Below are 19,795 nucleotides of genomic sequence, written 5' to 3' on the forward strand. Positions count from 1 at the left end.
CCTTTCTGTATGCTTCCTGAAATAGGTGTTAGTTGGAAGTGGTAACCTTTCTCCTAAATCTCAATGCTACTGCTCCTCTGTTCAGTTCTTTCCACATCTAATGCATCCATTTGGAGCTTTAATATAAAAAAAAACTGATGAGATCAAGATGTCCATTAATTTCATTGGGAAAGTAGGTGCTGTTCAACCAAACCTGTTTTCAGTCTCTACACACAAGTGCATATGCTTAGCAACTGGAAATATTTGATGGAACACAGAAAATCCTGGCTTGAAATCTTTTTAATGAGCACAGAGAACATCCTGCCTTCAAGTCCTTTTTGCTGCACATACAGCACATTGTTGCTTCAATTCTTGCTTCTTCATGCTTCCAGGAACGACTTTTATACCTATAAATTTATAAATTTCATTTATTGAATTTGAAGTTGAAAAGCTTTGTCAAATACTGACTAATGTATTGTGATGCAGAATCCATTTATGTTATCTCAATTTACTACTGAATAAATAAAAATAAAAACTACAAAGGAGGGTAAATTTGTTACAATTTAATTGTGTACAGTGTTTCATTTACAAAGAATATATATAAAGTGCAAATCTGTTAAAGGTATAAGACTAATAATGAACGTGCAGCATACTAATTGGAGATTACAGGCAGAATTGTATTCATTGTGTGTGCTGCATAAATGGCACCAAGTGTAATTTATACTTTTCTGTGCATTTAAAAGAACAAGCTTACTCATCAGAATATCAGAACTTCATTATAATACTTTCTATACATCATGTAAGGGGATTGAAAATAAAATTGACATTGCACGGGCACTGACAGGATAACAGTGATATGACAGGATAACTGCCTTATTGTAATAAATTATTTTTAACAAAATAAAACATGGCCACAAAAGTATATTCACAGGGGTCAAGGACCATAACTTGAGTATTAATGAAATATGAGCTCTGAACATTTGACATTACACAAATGCTTTGGGAATGAAAAGTTGCCATCTTTTTTGGTTACTCATTCATACAATACCGAGGACAAGTGATTGTGCCGGAAGTGCTAGGAAAGGCGGATTTGTGTATGCATACAGTGCTCTTAAAATTACAGCAGCTAACAAAATAATTACTTTGTCCCAGAGCAAAATTGACACAAGTGCTAAAAATGCAACTGTTGGGGAAAATAGAATGCTGCTTTATACATAGGGTAAAATAGATCTGTCATGGTGCATACTGTACTGAAAACTTCACAAATTTGAACAAAAGATATTCAACCATTTTAATTTAAAAGTTCTCTAAGATATCTCCCTATTTCAATGCACTAAGAATATGCTCATTGAGTTTATAGACAATGTTGTCCTCTAGTGATACATATTACTGAATGTAATTAGGTGAAGATTGAAAGACCAATTTACTTTTAATGATATTTCACATGCCAGTTATATAAAAATCTCTGCGTTCAAAGTAAATAATAGCAATGTCTCTTCTGCAATTTTTGAATATTTTTCCTATCATGAACAGTACTGGCAATGTCACTTTTCTGTTTCTGTATTCTTGTATCCAGCACAAGCTCCACATTGATCCATAATTCAGGAATAATGTAACGCTGTTTAAACTATTAATGACCCATTTTATTTGTACAGTAATATGACTGGTAAATATTTCAGTCAAATATCAGCAATAATAAAACTCTGAAGAGCAATTAAACATGTATATGTAATTAGTATATGTGTTTTACTCCAATAATTTGAATACATTTGCATACAATTATGACAATTTAAGCAACAATTCAGCAACATTCTCAATGGGCTGTTTTCTAAATACTATTATAGATTAGCCAAACCAATAAGCTAAATTGTAAATGTTAATATTCTTAAATTCAGGCCAGAATCCCATGAAATAAAATACACCATCTCCAAACGCTAACTTCTGTTATTTCCTCCTACAACCTTATTATGGCTTAACCATTTATTTAGCACAATGCCAACTTAAAGTCTTGACATCTTAATTTCTTTCAAAACTGATAAGTGTACTTCTACTTTTTAAACTTGGATTAAAAAGATTAAATATCACTCATTCATTAATACTTCATTTGATTTTATTACTAGTAACTATTTTATCTTGGAACTGGCTCAACAAAAGAATGGAGTGGTTACAGTAAAGGAGATACAATATAGTTTGATTATAAGAACATTAAACAATAGGAAAGAGGAAATAAATAACTGTAGACGATTAAGTCAATCCCAAATAAAATGGATCATTTGTTATCTAAACATTAGTACAAACGAAAAACTGAAGAGGTGGTTAAATGCAGGATAAAGACTTTGGAAGTTGGCTTTTAGGCTAAAGGAATAATGAAAATGTATTGACATGGTAGTCCGATGACTGTATAAATAGATGCACATTATTTTGGAGATAGACATTGAAAGGTTGACTAGAGAACCTAAGAGCAAGTTTATGGACTATGAACTGGCAATGAAATGAAGCAAAATATTTCAGGGATGTATCTGGTCAATGACATCTCATTGATATTGTCAATTGTATAAAGAAAATAATTAGCCCCTAAAAATGGTCAACTTCTGAATTGAACGTGGAGTTGGAGAGGAGGTCAATAGCTTTAGTTTTGAATGGTTACAGAGGATTCAGGAAATGCCCTGTTCACCATGAGCAAATAAGTGTGGTTATTAAGGCTCAAAAGTGAGGCAGGATGCTTGATGTATGAGGTTGCGTCCAATATTTTATTTGATTTTCACAGAATCATCTCCAGATGTCCACTTATTGGTGTGCATCTCCATTTGGCATAGAATTCAAGCCATGGAAGAGGAAGATTATTACAACAGTTAATCCACTCACAGTTGGGAAATTAAGGATATTTTTCAAGAAATATGCTAGGGAGGGTGATAGATATTAATACGTAGCAAATAAAGACAGACCTCAAATGACTAGCATATAGACATCACAAAAGGTAAAGGACATTATTTGGTTGAATGTGATCAAATGATAATACTTTGCTCAAAGAATACACCTGATCATAGTGTAGAGTCTTTTTATTATAAATATACTATACCTAAAATATTCTTCTGTACTATTTTACATAATATGGAATTGCATGTCTTCCATTTTAAATGCACAAACAGGACTCCTTAAAACCACTAAAAACCTTAATCATGCCAATTGCATTTATGCAGATACTTTCCCTTTGATGCAACAATGTCTGTTGTTCCCTTTTGTTTGTCCCCATTACCATTTCCCAGACCTTAAAGCTGAAGGAGAATAAGATACTGTGGTAGCAGCAGCTCTCCTATTCTTCAATTTTTCCTGCACATGGTGGCCCCAATTGGATTCAAAATAAATGTCAAAGCAGCTACTCATTGTCAAAGATTAACTAAATAGGCAGGACCACCTTTACTTGGAAATCCAATAACATTATGTACTACTTTGTTCCACACATATTGAGGGGAACTACAATATACAGGATGCTTTAAGATGCTTTAATCTTATGAGGCTTTAATGCGTGGAACTCAAATAGTCTAAGTTTAAAACAAACTAAGGTCATCACTCCTCTCATGGTGTAGTGAGTAATATTTACTGAATAAAGACAGTACATATACCCTCTCTTCTGGATTAAAATTTCCTCATAAGAGTGGCTAATTCTGTTTTGTTTTGGGGTGAAATGAATGTCGCTCTGAAAGATAGGAAATTTCTAAACAAGATATTTCTGTTTTTAATATTTTAGTTTTGTGTAGAACATAGGTCTATAACTAGTTATTTTTGCCTTTTTCATTATGGTTGAGAACAATTACGATTACATACTATCCCTTTATTTGGTTCTTCAGTTTTTAAAACAAAGTGGCCCAGAATGATCCAGAAAAGACCACTTATGTGGCTTTGACTTAAATTGGTTTGATAGAACAGACTCAATGTGTTTTTTTCTGACTGGCTTGACCATCTACCAAAATATATAGGACACAGCTTCATTTCATGAAGTTAACTGATGGAATGAGAATGAACCCGTGCTGCTGAAATTACCTCGACAGAAGCTTCTTACTGGGATGGAATTTAACTGCATTTTAGCTGGTGACAATACTCATGTAATTGTTCAGGCACATCTGTTGTTAGAAAACATGTCTAGTGAATGACTAAGTATGTATGCTTACATTTTTAAGATTATTGACTGTAAATTTTACCTTTTTTTATCATAAGCTAAATCACAAATTGTTACCTATCCAGCAATGAGTTCACGGACACTACAAGATTCTTCAAACAATTTTAAAATTATATAAAACATCAATGTATGCATTAAAGATTCAATTAAAATTTTAAAGTACTTTTTACAGTTCATTCTTTTACCTTACACCCAAGGGCGTGATTGCCTGTGCAAAATTGACATACCTGTGTCTCTTTGTTTTTTCACACCTAATGAAGTCACAAATGCATTACGTGAATAAGGGAAAGCAGGTTGACTAGTTAATCCATGGTACTGGAAGAGGTAGGGTTGATTGTAACCATGGTTTTGAACCCCATTTGAATTGAGGTATCGTATTGTAACTGGAGGAAGCAACATCTCTACTGGTTTTAAAACCAATTTCAACTCTTGTTTTGTTCCAGTTGAACTTCCTTTCCGACTAGCAAGCCTTCCCACTGAAGAAGCATTGCTAATATTTCTCTTTACTCGGTTGGGTAAGGTAGGAATAGGCACGCGTTGAGTTAATTTGATGCTTGACCCAGTTGTACTGGCCTCACTTCTAGACAATTGCTGGGAAGCTGTGGAGGTTCCATTAACTGTAACTGATTTCTGTTCATTTAAAAATTCAGTTATCCTCGACTGGGCTCCACTGAAAGAACCCATTTTTGGTGTGAAGACTTTGTTTTTCTTTCGTTTTTCTTCCTTTTTCCGAACTCTGGGTGTCTCAACTCCATCCAATAGTCCCTTTGCAGCAGCTCGAGCCAATACATCCTTTACAGACACCGCTCCTGATGGATCTCGCTTTAAATTAAGAAAATTACACAAGTCAGAATCCTATTGATAAAATTAGTTGCTGGCAATTTTCATAAACAAACACAATGGCCTGGATGCTTTTTCAAAAATGCAGCAATTAAAAATCTAAGCTATCTAAATCATTCGGACATAAAATCCCTGTTCTTTGTCAAAAACCTGGAATTCCTACCTAACAGTATGGTAAGAGCATCATCAAGCTAAGCACTACAGGGAGGTTTAACGAGAAGATCCATACTCATCTTCGACGATTAGAAATGAACAATAAATGTGGCCTGCAGTACTTAATTATATCCCAAGAACAAACTGCTCATTGATTAGAGTCATACCTAGTACAACAGAAAATCATGATTGTTGGATGCTAAAAATCTCAGCTCCAGGACATCATAGGATTATAAATCTTCAGTTCTTTCATCAATTACTTTCTCTCCATCGTAAGGTCCAAGTGGGGATATCCACTGATGATTGTAGAATGTTCTGTACCATTTGTAACATCTTAGTGAAAAAGTCCACATTCATGTGCAGCAAGATCTGGACAACGTTCGAGTTCAGGCTGACAAGTAGCAAGTAACATTTGCACCACTTAAATGCTGGGCAATGACCATCTCCAACAGCAGAATTACCATCCCATCATTAACATCTTGAATTTTAGAACTGAATTCTAACTGGACTGGCCACATAAACACAGTAGCCACAAGAACGGATCAGAGGCTTGGAGTTTTGCTGCGAGTGATTAACCTCCTGACTCCTCAAGGCCTAACCCCCAAGGCACAAGTCAGAAATGTGGTGAAATACCCTTTACTCGCCTGGATTAGTGAGCCTTCAACAACACCGAAGTAGCACACCACGATTGAGAACAAAGCAACCCTGCTTGAATGGCACACCTCTTCCAGCATTCACTCCATCCATCACTTTTGGTGCAAGGTGGCTGCAGGGTACACCATGCACAAAATACATTGTAACAAGTCAGGAAGGCTCTTTCAACAACAGCTTCTAAATTGCAAACTACCACTCAGAAGAATAGTGGACCCATGGGAACAGTACAACCTGCAACTGACACCATCCTGACACAGAACTACATCACTATTCTTTCTGTTTCAGGTTCAAATCCTGGAACTCCCTTCGCGTTCAAGCAGCATTGTGGGTGTACCTACACACATGGAGACTGCAGCAGTGCAAGAAGGTATTCACACCACATTCTCACAGACAATTAAGGATGAGCAATAAATGCTAACTGTGCTAGCAATGCCCACAGCCCGTAAACAAATACAATAAAAATATAAATAAGTCTTTTCACCAACACAAAAAAACTTAATACTTTTCCAAAACACCTGTTCCCCCATATTAATTTTTAAAAAAAGAACCTGACCTACAAAATGATGCATTCAGCATGTCAGCAGATTTTCTGTTCTCCCTTTCTTGCTCTAACCTGAATCCGTACTATATCTGACTGATTATGAAGACATTTAACACTTGAGTGCTACAATTAATGGCTCCCTTTATTCACCACAGTTATAAAACTTTGAGAGACTGGAGTGCAGTGCTTGTGCTTTAATTACAACACTAGCACAAAGCCGATAACTTTCTCTTAGGAGAAAGTGAGGGCTGCAGTTGCTGGAGATCAGAGTCAAGAGTGTGGTGCTGGAAAAGCACAGCAGGCCAGGCAGCATCCGAGGAGCAGGAGAATCGAGGTTTCAGGTAGAAGCCCTTCATCAGGAATGAGCATATTCCTGATGAAAGGCTTATGCCCAAAACATCGATTCTCCTGTTCCTCGGACGCTGCCTGACCTACTGTGCTTTTCCAGCACCACACTCTCGACTCTGATAACTTTCTTCCATTAATCTGATCATAAGAGATAGAAGTACACCACTTAACACATTGAGACTGTTCGGCCATTTTATAAAATCATGGCTGAGCTGATTGTAGCCTTAACTCTACTTTCTTGCCTGCCTCTCATAACCTTTGACTTCTTTGTTGAATAAAAATCTGTGTCAGTGAGCTTTGAATGTATTCAATGACTCAGCCTCTTGCTGTCTGAGGAGAGAATTCCACCAAAGTCTAATAACGCTCAGAGAAAACCATTTTCTTCATCTTTACCTCAAATGCTGTCTTAACCACTACAATCTTTGGGGTGTAGATACACCCACAATGCTATTGGGAGGGGGGCAGAGTTCCAGGTTATTGAATCAACAACAATGAGGGAATGGAGAAATAGTTCCAAGTCAGGACAGTGAGAGACTTGGAAGGATGCCTATCATGCAATCTGCTTTGTCCTAGATGATCCTAGCATCTTGAGTGTTATTGGAATTACACTGATTCAGACACTCAATGAATTTCAATGAATTGTAATGTAGGTAAAAGGGGAAGGGTATTGGGTGGATGTAGGCACTAGGTTGGCACAGGTAATTAAAGAGCCATGACAGATGGGTGGAAGGCATTAGATTGCATAAGTTGGCAAAGGACTCTGTGGGGTACGATGAGGGCAGTGGAATATTTTATATCTTCCCCTGTGGAGAAATATGGTACCTCTTTCAATCTGGCCTCAGGTCAGTTAACTGGCAGTAAGCCACTTATGGGTTTAGGAAAAGCATGCTTGTACATTACAGGTACATAATCTCTAAGTTTACTAAAGGTTTGAAGCAGCTGACCAAAACAAGTGTGAAGTTATTAAAAGGTCTAAGCTATTGGAATCATTATAGAATTTGTGCTGAATCACTGATTTTCTAAAGTACCATTTTTATCAGTGGTATTGCCCACTAATGGGAAGCTGTTCAATGGAAAGGAATGTTAATACAAGGTATTAAGCACTTGAGTGAAATATTCGTTTTCATAAGGGATTGGTTGAAGCAATTTCACAGTATTGGATGTTTGCATTGTATAAATGATAGCACGTGTTTTTCAATTATGATGTAATCTATAGGCTTCATCCTCCTGCTTAATGCCCATGGCAGTAATAAGAATAGGCAAGTTGACATGGGAGAGAAGGACAAAGGGTACTAGATAGGAATATGAATTGGAAATAGGAGCAATCAAGGATGGTGGGAATGATTATGGGCACATGGGATATACAAAGCCATAAGAGATAGGCATAGGTGGTGCAAAGGTTATGAGACACCCGGGCAGGCGAGTGCAAGAGTATAGGTGGGTGTGGGGGATGACCGAGGTCGATGTACATAGGATAATTAGAGGGGAAGAAGGGGCATCATTGTGGTGGAAGAGGAATAGGTTGGCATTGCTGGTGATACAGTGAGAGAGGGTGAGAGGTGGTGGGATGTTGTCTAGGCAGAACTTCTGCCCACCCCACCTCAAGAATTGAGCAAACTTTTATAACATTCCTGGGTCACTTGACCCATCTTCCCATCCAGGACCTCCCCAGACAAAAATTTAAATTATGGGTAGTCAAGTTTTAAGTGTGAGGCCATGGAACTAGAATTTCTCTTGCCTTTGTGCTCTGTCTCAAGAAAAAAACTTGTGGCCAGAAACTTAAGTCTTCATAGTGTTAAATGAAAAAAAAAGTTTGGTTTATCCATTTGATAACAGAGTTAGTGGAATAATTGAGAAAGACAATGCTTTGATAGAGGTGAGTGTCAGCAGTATTCATATGGGAGTTGACATACTTTCAGATGATGCTGCCAAGGAGCAGCTTACAAATGACTAGGGTCATAATCACGTAGCATTTCATTTGTGACTGTCATGAGAGTTTGTTTTAAAACAAAAATAGAACATAAATGAAAAATGTTCTTAAAATGAACTGATTTGTCAGTGCCAAGTTTACGCTTCTGCTCAAAATAAATTTCACTCCTGAATACAGTCAATACTTAGATTTAAAGTTAAATGTAATTTTGAAATGTTTTGTTAAAATGTTTTAGCACTAAGTAGTGTGTCAGGACCCATAGAAAGGCAACAAAAGGCAATTGACACTACCATGATTGAGGTTGCAAACACCATGCCACAACATGCTGTACTTTTAACTTCCACCAGATGCACTATTAGTGCATGTGAAACCTTCAGTTAACCCAATGACTATTTCATTATGTATGGACTAGGGTGGACAAAGTTAAAAATCACACTAGGTTTCAGTCCAACAGGTTTATTTGAAAGTACAAGCTTTCAGAGCACTGCTCATTTGTCATGTTTCAGCAGAACAACTTGCAATGAAAAGCCTGGGGTATATTTCATTGAAAAACAAGTGTAGTCACTGACTGACACACAGACACACTGACACACACAGCAGAACATCAGCGATGTCTTGCACTTTTGTTGTAGCAGTGAATTGACAGTAGGTAACTGGGTCATGTCATTTTAGAAGGCAAATTAAAGAGAAAATCACTCACTCAAATGCATCAGGCATCTGTTTGATTTATATGCAACATATTAATTGATATTGCAGTGACTACCAACAGTGAATAATAATTAGAGGAAACTTTCATCCTATTGTCGCAATTTGTCTGTGAGCATGTTAGTTCCAGCTGGCAATGTTCTGAACCTACCACTCAGTTGCTCCACAGGAAACGAAGGAACTTCTCTTAAGTCACTGACAAGAAAGATTTGCATAAGCCTTTTACTCTCTGACCATCTCTTTCCATCCAGTACAAATGTAACCAAAATATAGAAAAAGCTAGAAATCTGAAAGAACCCAATGGTACATCGCTAATGACGACATGAAGCAGGATTTTCTTTTTGGGTTCTGAAGCATAACCCTGGGGAGCACTTTTGCATCTTGACCCATTGCATCAGTTTTAGACATGCATTGCAATGCAATTTTGAAAATGGCCTCTAATTAGCCTGCTGATTGGGGTAGTAGTCTCATGGAATAGGCATGCAAATTACATTGCGCAGATCCAATTCATAGGGTAAATAGCAGCTATTATTGTCATGGTTGTTTCATGCAGAGGTGGATGAGAGAGGGGAGAACAGAACCAGATCCAGCATCCCCACATTTCTCAGGTGCCTGCCTTGTGGTCCTTTTGGAGGCAGTGAGAGCAGATGCTTCCTCATGGTGTCAGACATGCCTTTGTCTCCATTGCAGAGTTCTGAAAAGATGTTTCAAAAGTCATCTCTTGAAAGAATATTCTTTATCCCCAAGTATCCCCAGAGAGACTCACTGGTGAAATAACAGTGTGAGGTATATTAGCTGCCAGAATAGCTTACACACATTTGCATAAACCCCTTTTTGTGGCTGCAGACCAGAACACATATAGCTGGATCTCTCAGATTACTCTGTGTCTTGATGACCATGTGGGTGCAGTGATGATATCTTGCACCTTCGGAATAATTCCTTTGCCCTTTGTTCTTGAAATGCTCCACATGTTTGGAATTCTATATGCTTCTCTATCCTTTTGAGCAGTGTTACCTGCCTTTATTGAATAATGATGCTGCTTGACAAATGTCCACTGTCACCAATCATTTGTTAAACGTGGAGGCTAAAATATTCAAAGCCACTATGTCTTTTACAGTTAGAGCATTTTCAATAAGGAAATAATTTTCAATAAGGCAGAATTGTTAGAAAACATAGCCTGGATCAGTGAAACTTTCTGCTATAAATCAGCTTATATCGGTCAGACATTCGATATGGAAGGAATTGTTTTCATTGCCTCTCTCCCTGTTGTTCCTCACTTTTGTGGTCCCCTTGCCCAGAAATCCACATCAGATACTGTGGATGTTTCTCCGTATTGCTATTCATTCCCAATCTTGGAATAGCTTATTCCATGCACATCAATTCAGTAACTTAATTTTTTTCTAACTTGTGTTTAAATTAAACATTTAAGAAAAAAATTCAACCCTCACGTTTTTCCGAATTAAAAGTGTATTAAAATTCTTATGCCAGGCTGATCTCATTCTGCAAGTTTTTGCAAATTTGCCTCATAAATAGTCCAGAGTGGCTGCCCAATCAGGCAATACTCACTGATTTCCTGTGGCTTTACTCATCTAGCATTGTATAATATTTTCACAATTACAGAATGTTCTAATATTGAATGTACCTTAATACAATTATTCAGTTACTCAATTAGATGTATGATTAAGACCACAAAATCTAATTGTAATAAGCACCTTGAGGTCAGTTATAGATTAATTGCTATTGGTGAGGAATGTTTGCAGAGTTAAAGGATGCCTGCAAATTTCTACATTTTCCCTTGAATGTTGATACTGAGTGTGTGACAGGTGGTCTCAAAACCATATGGAGCCAAATTCTGAGGCAAAGCAACAGCGAGAATAATAGAATATATTGCTATTTTTGTACCAACAGTATGGCAATTTAAATTAAGAACAGAATGTCAGTTATGTGTTGATATCCAAAAGTTATTCAAACTTCACAAAAACAGCATCTCACTATCAGCCTTAGCATTGAATGAAGCAAAAGACTGTATTTAATACAAATGAAATTAACAGAATTAAGTCAAATAATTTCAAATACAAGTACCCTTTTGACAATGTTAATGCATTACTCAAGGTAATTCAACCTCTCTGGCATTGAAAATGAACTAGCACAAATGTGAAAGCGCAATCTTTTAGGTTTTACGTGTTGAAGATTTAAGAAAGGAAAATGTTACTCCTTAAGTTGCTGCTTTTTAGCTTGTCTCTATGTAATAATTCTTTCCACCATTACTTGTCTTTCTGTACCTAATTTGACATTGAATTCACCATTTTACTTCATTCTCCCTTTCTTAGTCAGTTTATTTCTTCATGCTTAAATTTTGCTGGCTAAAAAAAAACTTAGTTACTAGTTGTGTAATTCACCAAGCTCCTAGATACCCAGGTTCTTCCAAATCTGCTATCAGCTTGTACTTTTAACAACATATTACTTTAAAAAAACAAATTAAAAACCTAAATATGCAAGTCTAACAATTGGCAGATGTTATTACTAACCTGCTACTGCAAAATTTATACAGTCAGTCATAAGGTTGTGCAGCATAAAACAGATCCTTCAATCCAACTCATTCATGCCAGCCAGATATCCTAAATTAATCTAGCTCCATTTGCCAGCATTTGGCCCATATCCCTTTAAACCCTTCCTATTCATACACCCATCCAGATGCCTTTTAAATGTTGTAATTGTATCAGCCTCCAACACCTCCTCTGGCAGCTCATTCCATACACACACAAAAAAGTTGCCTTTTAAATCATTGGTCTCTCACTTTAAACTATGCCTTCTAGTTTTGGACTCCTCCATCCACAGCAAAAAGATTTTGGCTATTCACCCTGTTCATGCCCTCAAATTTATTAACCTCTGTGAGGTCATCCCTCAGCCTCCGAAGCTCCAGGCAAAAATAGCCAAAACCTCTTCAGCCTCTCCCTACAGCTCAACTTTTTAGTTCTGTATATATTGTTTGTCACTCTTTTGTGACGTTCAACAGAGTGAATCAAGACCATGTGCAATTTCCAGGTTAAGCCAGGTTAGAAAGGTAGGAGACCAGGGCATTGTTGAAAGAGATGGCAGGGGACAGGAAGGAACAGAGGAGAAAAGGTGAGGGAAAGTGGAAGATGAAGGAAGAAGGAGAAGGATAAGAGAAAGAAGGGTAAAAGGGAAGGAAATGGAAAAAGCAAAAACAATTGGAAGAAAGAAAAGGAGAGGTAGAGAAGAAGGAAGGGAGGAGAACTACAAATCAAACAGGAAAGTAAAGTAAGGAAAGGCAAGTTGAAGGGAACCAGAGAGAAAAGGAATGGTGTTCAGAAAGGGGCTTATAAGTGGAAAGGAGTGAATAAGTTAAAAGAGTGAAGGGGAGAGGAAAGAGGTAAAGGATATATAAGTTAAAAACAAAGAATTAAAATGTTACATAAAATTAATCAAGACAATTACACTGTAAATCTCTACACAGCACCATCAGTAGGTGGAAGGAGCATGGCATACAAATGTTCATGCCATTATCAATTATTTAATAGCTTTACAGCCATAGAGCCATACAGACCCTTCAGTCCAATTAGTCCATGCCGACCATGTTCCCAAACTAAACTAGTCCCATCTGTCTGCATTTGGCCTATATACCTCCAAACTCTTCCTGGTTATGTGCTTATCCAAATGTTTTTTCAATGTTGTAACTGTACCTCATGTTCTTTTTAAAACTTAATGCTCCTCTCACCTTAAAAATAAGCCCCCTGGATGCAAATTCCCCATCCTAGGGAAAAGACCTTTGCTATTCACCTTATTTATGCCCTTCATGACTTTATAAACCTCGATGAGGTCACGCCTCAACCTCCCATGTTCCATTGAAAAAAGTCCCAGCCTATCCAACCTATTTTAATAATTCAAACCCTCCATTCCTGGCAACATCCTGGTAAGTCTTTTCTGAAGGCTCTCCAATTTAACAGGGCCCTTCTTATAGCTGGCCGACCAGAATTGCACACAGTACTGGAAAAACAGTTGAGTTTTGGGTATTACATGACTTGTTTCTAATTAAAATGGCTGTAGTTTTCAAGATACAATAATATAGCTTACTTGGACATAATAAAAATTTGTGAAGATGATTTCAACTATGATTAGGTTGCCAGAAAAACAATAGCCAGCACTTACCTCCACCACTAGTGACTCCTCTTTTATCATGATTTTTGTTCAACCCTGTACTTAATCAACATAAATTTTCACCAATATAAATTGGTAAGATTGAAATCTGATCTTTGGTCTCCGTCACAAAACCCGCTCCCTAGTGACAGTCTCTATGGCTGACACAAATTGCTTGCAACATCAATATTCTTTCATGATCCTCCCTCCAATCCCTTTATCTCTCCATTATTGCCAATGGCCATCTCTGTAATATCACCTATCTGCATCCTGACACTGTTTTCTCCAGATTCAAATGCTCCATTTGCTGTCTTTGCCAGCCTTTAAAACCATCCATAAATGTGAGTCATCCAAAAAAAATCTGCTGCCCATCTTCTAACTCTCACCAAGTTCCCTTTCATCTATTGTTCCTGTACTTGCTGACTTATATTGGCTTCAACAGCAGAAATGCTCAAATTTTAAAATTCGCATCTTCATATTCAAATTCCTTCACTATCTCATCTCACCCTATTTCTGAGATACCTTTTGGCCCTACAATGTTTTGAAATTTCTGGCCATTAATTCTGGTCTCTTGCTCAACTGATTTTTATTGCTGTAGTAGTAGCAGTCATTCCTTTAGCTGCAGATGCTCTTGGCTCTGGAATTCCCTCCTTAAATCTCTCTCTCTCAAAGTCATTTTGACAAAAATTTTGTTACCAGTTCTAACATTTTTTAATATAGCTTGATATCAAGTTTTGCCTGATAAAGCAATGAAGCATCTCAGAATGTCTCACTTTAATAAAGATGCTATGCAAATACAAGTTATCATAAAGTGAATTTCAGCTTCTACTGATTTACAGTAGCTAGATTTGAACACTTCATCCAATATGCTTTAGAAAGCTATGAAAGATTCATGAGACAGAAGTTTGAAGAATGACCTGAGACTAGAAGACAGCCACATAATGAAAGTAAAATGGGTGCTTCAAATTGACAGTGGAACTGTCAGACTATTAAAAGTAATTAACTTGTTAAGGATATTCTTCCCCTAAGAGCAAGAAAGTACCCACCCACTTTTGTCTTAGATTTTAATTGTCTCAAATTTACTGAACAAGAGAGCTGACCGTTTATAATCACTATTTGAGATGATTTGATTGTCATGTGCACTCAAGTACAGGAGTACAATAATAAGTGCATAATGTCACCACAAAAGGAACCATTTTAGGTACAAGAATCTTAAGAACAATGTAGAAAGGAAGAACAAAGTTAGAAGTTAAACATTGTAGTGATTATAGAATAGCATAAAAAATGTAAAATAAGTTTAAAAGTTACACATTGCACACTTTCTTAGTGTCAAAAAGAAAATTTAAAAAGGCAATAGAGCTGGAAATTCAAACTTTACAGTCTTCCTTAAGTGATTACCAAGAGCTTATATGTTTCCGAGACGTTTATTAATCTGTCATTTGATTAAATAGAATATACACTCTGAAATTACTATACAATTTATATTGTGGAATTAATGCTAAAGCCAAAGAGAAAGATTATGGATGGTCTGTTGCCATGAAGACCATAGAAAATGGCAATGCAGTGAAAATACAGAATTAAATAAATTCGAACAGGTGATGATAACCATTAACAATTAATGATGTCCCCGATATTCTGGAATGTTTATATTAACCTTAGAGAGTCCCATTATGTTTGCATAAAACACTGGTTGTGACATTGTTGTTATGCAAGTATAACCTGCAACTCATTTAAGAATCATAAAAGACCTACTTAACTTTCCTTTTTCATATTTATTTCAGCTCAAAAAAATCAAGAAAGGTAGAAATCTGGAATTATAGATCATTTAGCCTGACATCTGTAGTCAGGAAATTGCTAATTTTTATAACTAAGGACTAAACACACTGAAAATTTTTCGCTAATCAGACAGGGTCGGCATGAATTAGTAAAAGGAAAGTTCCGCCTGTGGGACCTGATTGAACTTTATAAACTAGAGTAATGGATAAAGGAATGCCGATGGATTCCATTTAAATGGGCTCTGAGAACTATAACTCTTAGAATCCATCTATTACTCTAGCAAATTTACATGGCATTTCCTCTAAGGCTAATATATTGTTATAAAGTTAATACCCAGGACTGTTCACAATGCTCCCAAAATATGAGCTAACAATGGCTTTGTTCAGCTGAACATAACTTCTGTCTCCTTGAATTCTATTCTTATATGTATAGTGTCCAGCATTCCATGACCTTTTCTTGTGATGTTCTGGATCTATTCAGGACATTTTACTGTGTAAGTCTTTCCAATCCACCTGATGTCTAGCAGTAAGAGCAGGAGTGTTTTCTGATCAGTAGCAAATCATTGAAGTACTTGGCTCTTAAAGCAGGGGCCAATCCAAAATAAATCCATGTTCCAACACTTGGAAATAAGAACTCAGATCCCAAAATCTCTTTGGACCTCCACTATTTCTAACATTTCACCATTTAGAAATTATTTCTGACATTTGCTAATTTCAAAATAATTTAATGAAATTTTGAAATAATTTGGACTATAACCTGGTGTTGTGTGATTATTAACTGTGTACACCCCAGTCCAACACCAGCATCTCCAAATAGAAGGCATTGATAACGTCCCTCATAAGGAGCTACTGGACAAAGTCAAAGTTCATGGAACTGAAAGCAAACCATTAAATTGGTTAGAAAGCCAGCTGTGCAGAAGCAGAGTAAGGACAGTAAGTACATAGTTAATTGGGCAAAAAAGTGGTGCTTCTCAAAGAACTGTCTGGGGGCCTCAAATATTCACTGTGTTCACTAATGACTGAGATGAGGAGTTAGAAAGTCCCAAATCAAAATTTGCTATTGATACAAAGATGGGTAGCATTGTAAACTTGTAAGTGCAGTCAAATTATAACATCGTAAAGAAGTCTTCCCAAAGTGAATGTCTAAAATGGGAACAAAATTATTTCAAAATTAGCAAATGTCAGAAATAATTTCTAAATGGTGAAATGTTAGAAATAGTGAAGGTCCAAAGAGATTTTGGGATCTGAGTTCTTATTTCCAAGTGTTAGAACATGGACTTACTTTGGATTGATCCATGCTTCAAGAGCCAAGTACTTCAATGATTTGCTACTGATCAGAAAACACTCCTGCTCTTACTGCTAGACATCAGGTGGATTGGAAAGGCTTACACAGTAAAATGTCCTGAATAGATCCAGAACATCACAAGAAAAGGTCATGGAATGCTGGACACTATACACATAAAAATAGAATTCAAGGAGACAGAAGTTATGTTCAGCTGAACAAAGCCATTGTTAGCTCATATTTGGGAGCATTGTGAACAGTCCTAGGTATTAACTTTATAACAATATATTAGCCTTAGAGGAAATGCCATGTAAATTTACTAGAGTAATATATGGATTCCAAGAGTTATTAAGCATCATTGTAGGAATTCCGCTGAGTAATGTTCAAATACAGTCACCCTCACCTTGACCTCCTTCCACCTATCCCACCTCCATCGCCCCTCCCCCTAGTCCCTCCTCCCTACCTTTTATCTTAGCCTGCTTGGCTCTCTCTCTCTTATTCCTGATGAAGGGCTTATGCTCGAAACGTCGAATTCTCTATTCCTGAGATGCTGCCTGGCCTGCTGTGCTTTGACCAGCAACACATTTGCAGCAGTTCAAATACAGTCAGTCAGTTTCAGCTGCTTCATTGATGATCTCTGCAGAACAAGGTCAGTAGTAGCAATATTTGCTGATGATTGAATATTATTCAATATCATTCATACTTCTAAGTTACTGAAGTAATCTTTTTTAACATTTTTAACACAAGTATCAAAAAATGACCATCTCCAGTATAGAAAATCTAACCTTCTACCCTTGACCGTCAATGGCATTATCATGCTGAACCCACAACTTACAACATCCTGGAGGTTACCACCTAACCAGAAACTTAGTGAACCAAATATATAAATATTTTGGCTTTTGGAAATTCTGGTGAATTACTTATCTTCTCATTTCCTAAAGATTGTCCATCATGTACAAGACACAAATCAGGAGTGTGATAGAATATACCTGCAAGTTCCCCTTCAAGCCACATAATATCCTGACTTGAAATTAAATCATTGTTCCTTCATTGTCATTGGGTTAAGATTCTGAAACTCCGTCCTGAAATGTGAATTGACCTGTTGTAATGAAGGTTCATGCTATGTCATTATTATTATTCAGAAATTTAGCTTCTAAAGCTTCAAGTTTGATTTCTATTTTTAGACTGTGCATGTTAAGAGGAATAGACACACATTTAGTTTTATTTTCAACTTCTGGGTGTGTTGCTGGGTGGTCTGGAAATGTGGTCATACACACTTATGTGAGGAATTTTAAAACAAAAATATTGAGAAGAATAGTTTCAAAAACAAGGATCAAACACAAAAAGAGAACTGGGCTGGTTAAGGTATCTACTGACATAGCACAGCAGAGACAGAAACAAATATTTGTTCAGAAAGATGCGTACAACTATCCAGAAGTGAAGAGGAGGAGGAACGCCTGAGAGAAAAAGGCCTACAGCATCAGCAATGCAATTTAACTGTGTTCAAAACAGTCAGGGCAGAAGAAAATACATCCAGAATGGCACAAAACGTATAAAGAGAAAATGGTCCAGAAACGGAGCAAGCTAGGAATCCTGCAGCCAGCAACTCACCTCCTCCTGACTCCTCAAAGCCTATCAACCATTTACAAGGCTTAAGTCAAGTGTGATAGAATACTTCCCATTTGCCAGGAAGAGTGTACCTCCAAGAACATTCAAGAAGCTTGATACCAATCAGGACAAAGCTTGGTTAGCATCATATTCATAAACATTCACTTCATGGATATGGACATGTGCACACACAGATATCAACAGCAACATGTGCCGCCCACAAGATCACAACAGGAAATCACCATGGCTACTTAGATAGTGCCTACCACACTAAGGGCAATATCATCTCAAAGGACAGGAACTGTAGATAAATGGGAACAAGAAGCTCACCACCCTGACTTGGAAATGTCAGGGCAGTGAGCCTTTGGTGTCACTGGGTCAAATTTCTAGAATTTCTTCCTCAGCAGCATTGTGGGTTCTCCCATGTTGAATGGGCTGGAGTGAAGGCAGTTCACCACCACTTACTCAAGGGCAATTAAGGGATGGGTAATAGTGATGATTATATCCCATAAATTAATTAAAAGCAACCAGGAGAGATTACACAAATAAGGGGCGGATTCAGTGGAATTTAGAAGGCTAGAAATGATGAAAATAATGTTTTTTTTAAATAAAGGATAGAAATATATAGGGTAGATTTAGGAAAACTACTTCCACTAGCTGGACAGTTTATGATTGGGGGCCTAATCAAAATTTAAAATATGATCAGTCAGGAGTAAACTTAGGAGCACCTCATGCAACAGAGTGTCCACGTTTTCAATTCTTGTCTACAAATAGCAATTGATGCTGGATTGATTTTTAAATAGACAAAAAAGTATGAAGGCATATCTACAGGAAACTAGGCTGAGGCTGAATCAAGATTTCACTGATGATGGAAGATGCTCAAAATAACCAGTCGGCCTATTCTTTGTCCTGCCTGCACTTCAGGTTCAGATGTTTTGAAAATCAGGAGGGAAAAGTGAGAAAGTATGACCTGAAATCTGAAGTGGAATCTGTGAAATTGATTTTATTACCCTCTTTCACCATTTGCTTCAATCAAGTATCTTGTGTTATTGTTTACTAAATATTTGATAGGGACTGTGGTTAGTGGACAGTAGAACAAAGCAGACTGGAGCGGCAATCTTTTGATCTTTGGCTAAAGTTGTGCTATTGCTTCTTCACTGGAGGTAAAGTTGATTTTGAATTGAGAAGACCATTATTAGATAGTACCTACTTAGTCAGCCCTGAGGGAACTGCCTAGAATGGCGAGCAGGTTTCTTTTAATCAGCTGGGTGCCTAAATGAGAAATACCTGGAAAGGAGTGGTTCCATTGAATATTTTCAGCAAGTTCTCGCAGCAACGTTTTTGTCAAATCCTTGGACTGTATACCCAATCTCAGCTAATAGCTAACAGTCGTCTGGTCGTACAAAACTTGAGTATTGCTGAAAAATGACTTATTTATTCTTACACTCATCAAAACAATTACCAATAGTTACCACAATAAAAGGAGCACAATAAGTTGCCAGCACAGCTTGCCTGTTCAAGGGGGAGGGAGGCAAAGAGAATCTACACATCAGCTTAAATCAGCTGAGTCAAATGGTCTATAAAAATCTATTTGGGTTTTCTTTTTACTGTAGTATATTTGTTAATTGTAGCTTGCCTACTCTTG

General features: G+C 37.0%; 1 protein-coding gene across 1 annotated transcript in view; it reads right to left on the minus strand.

Annotated features, from left to right (window-relative positions):
* Positions 1-306: 306 nt before the first annotated feature.
* Positions 307-19,795, minus strand: part of LOC132815850 (putative methyltransferase NSUN7) — a 138,090-nt gene continuing 118,601 nt past the window's right edge. Inside the window, exons 11-12 of the mRNA XM_060825204.1 lie at positions 4,384-4,978; positions 307-386 (exon numbers count right to left, since the gene is read on the minus strand). Coding sequence (XP_060681187.1) covers positions 307-386; positions 4,384-4,978 — 675 coding nt within the window. The remainder of the gene's footprint in view (positions 387-4,383; positions 4,979-19,795) is intronic.

Source organism: Hemiscyllium ocellatum, chromosome 1, assembly GCF_020745735.1.
Source record: "Hemiscyllium ocellatum isolate sHemOce1 chromosome 1, sHemOce1.pat.X.cur, whole genome shotgun sequence".
Classification (NCBI taxonomy): domain Eukaryota; kingdom Metazoa; phylum Chordata; class Chondrichthyes; order Orectolobiformes; family Hemiscylliidae; genus Hemiscyllium; species Hemiscyllium ocellatum.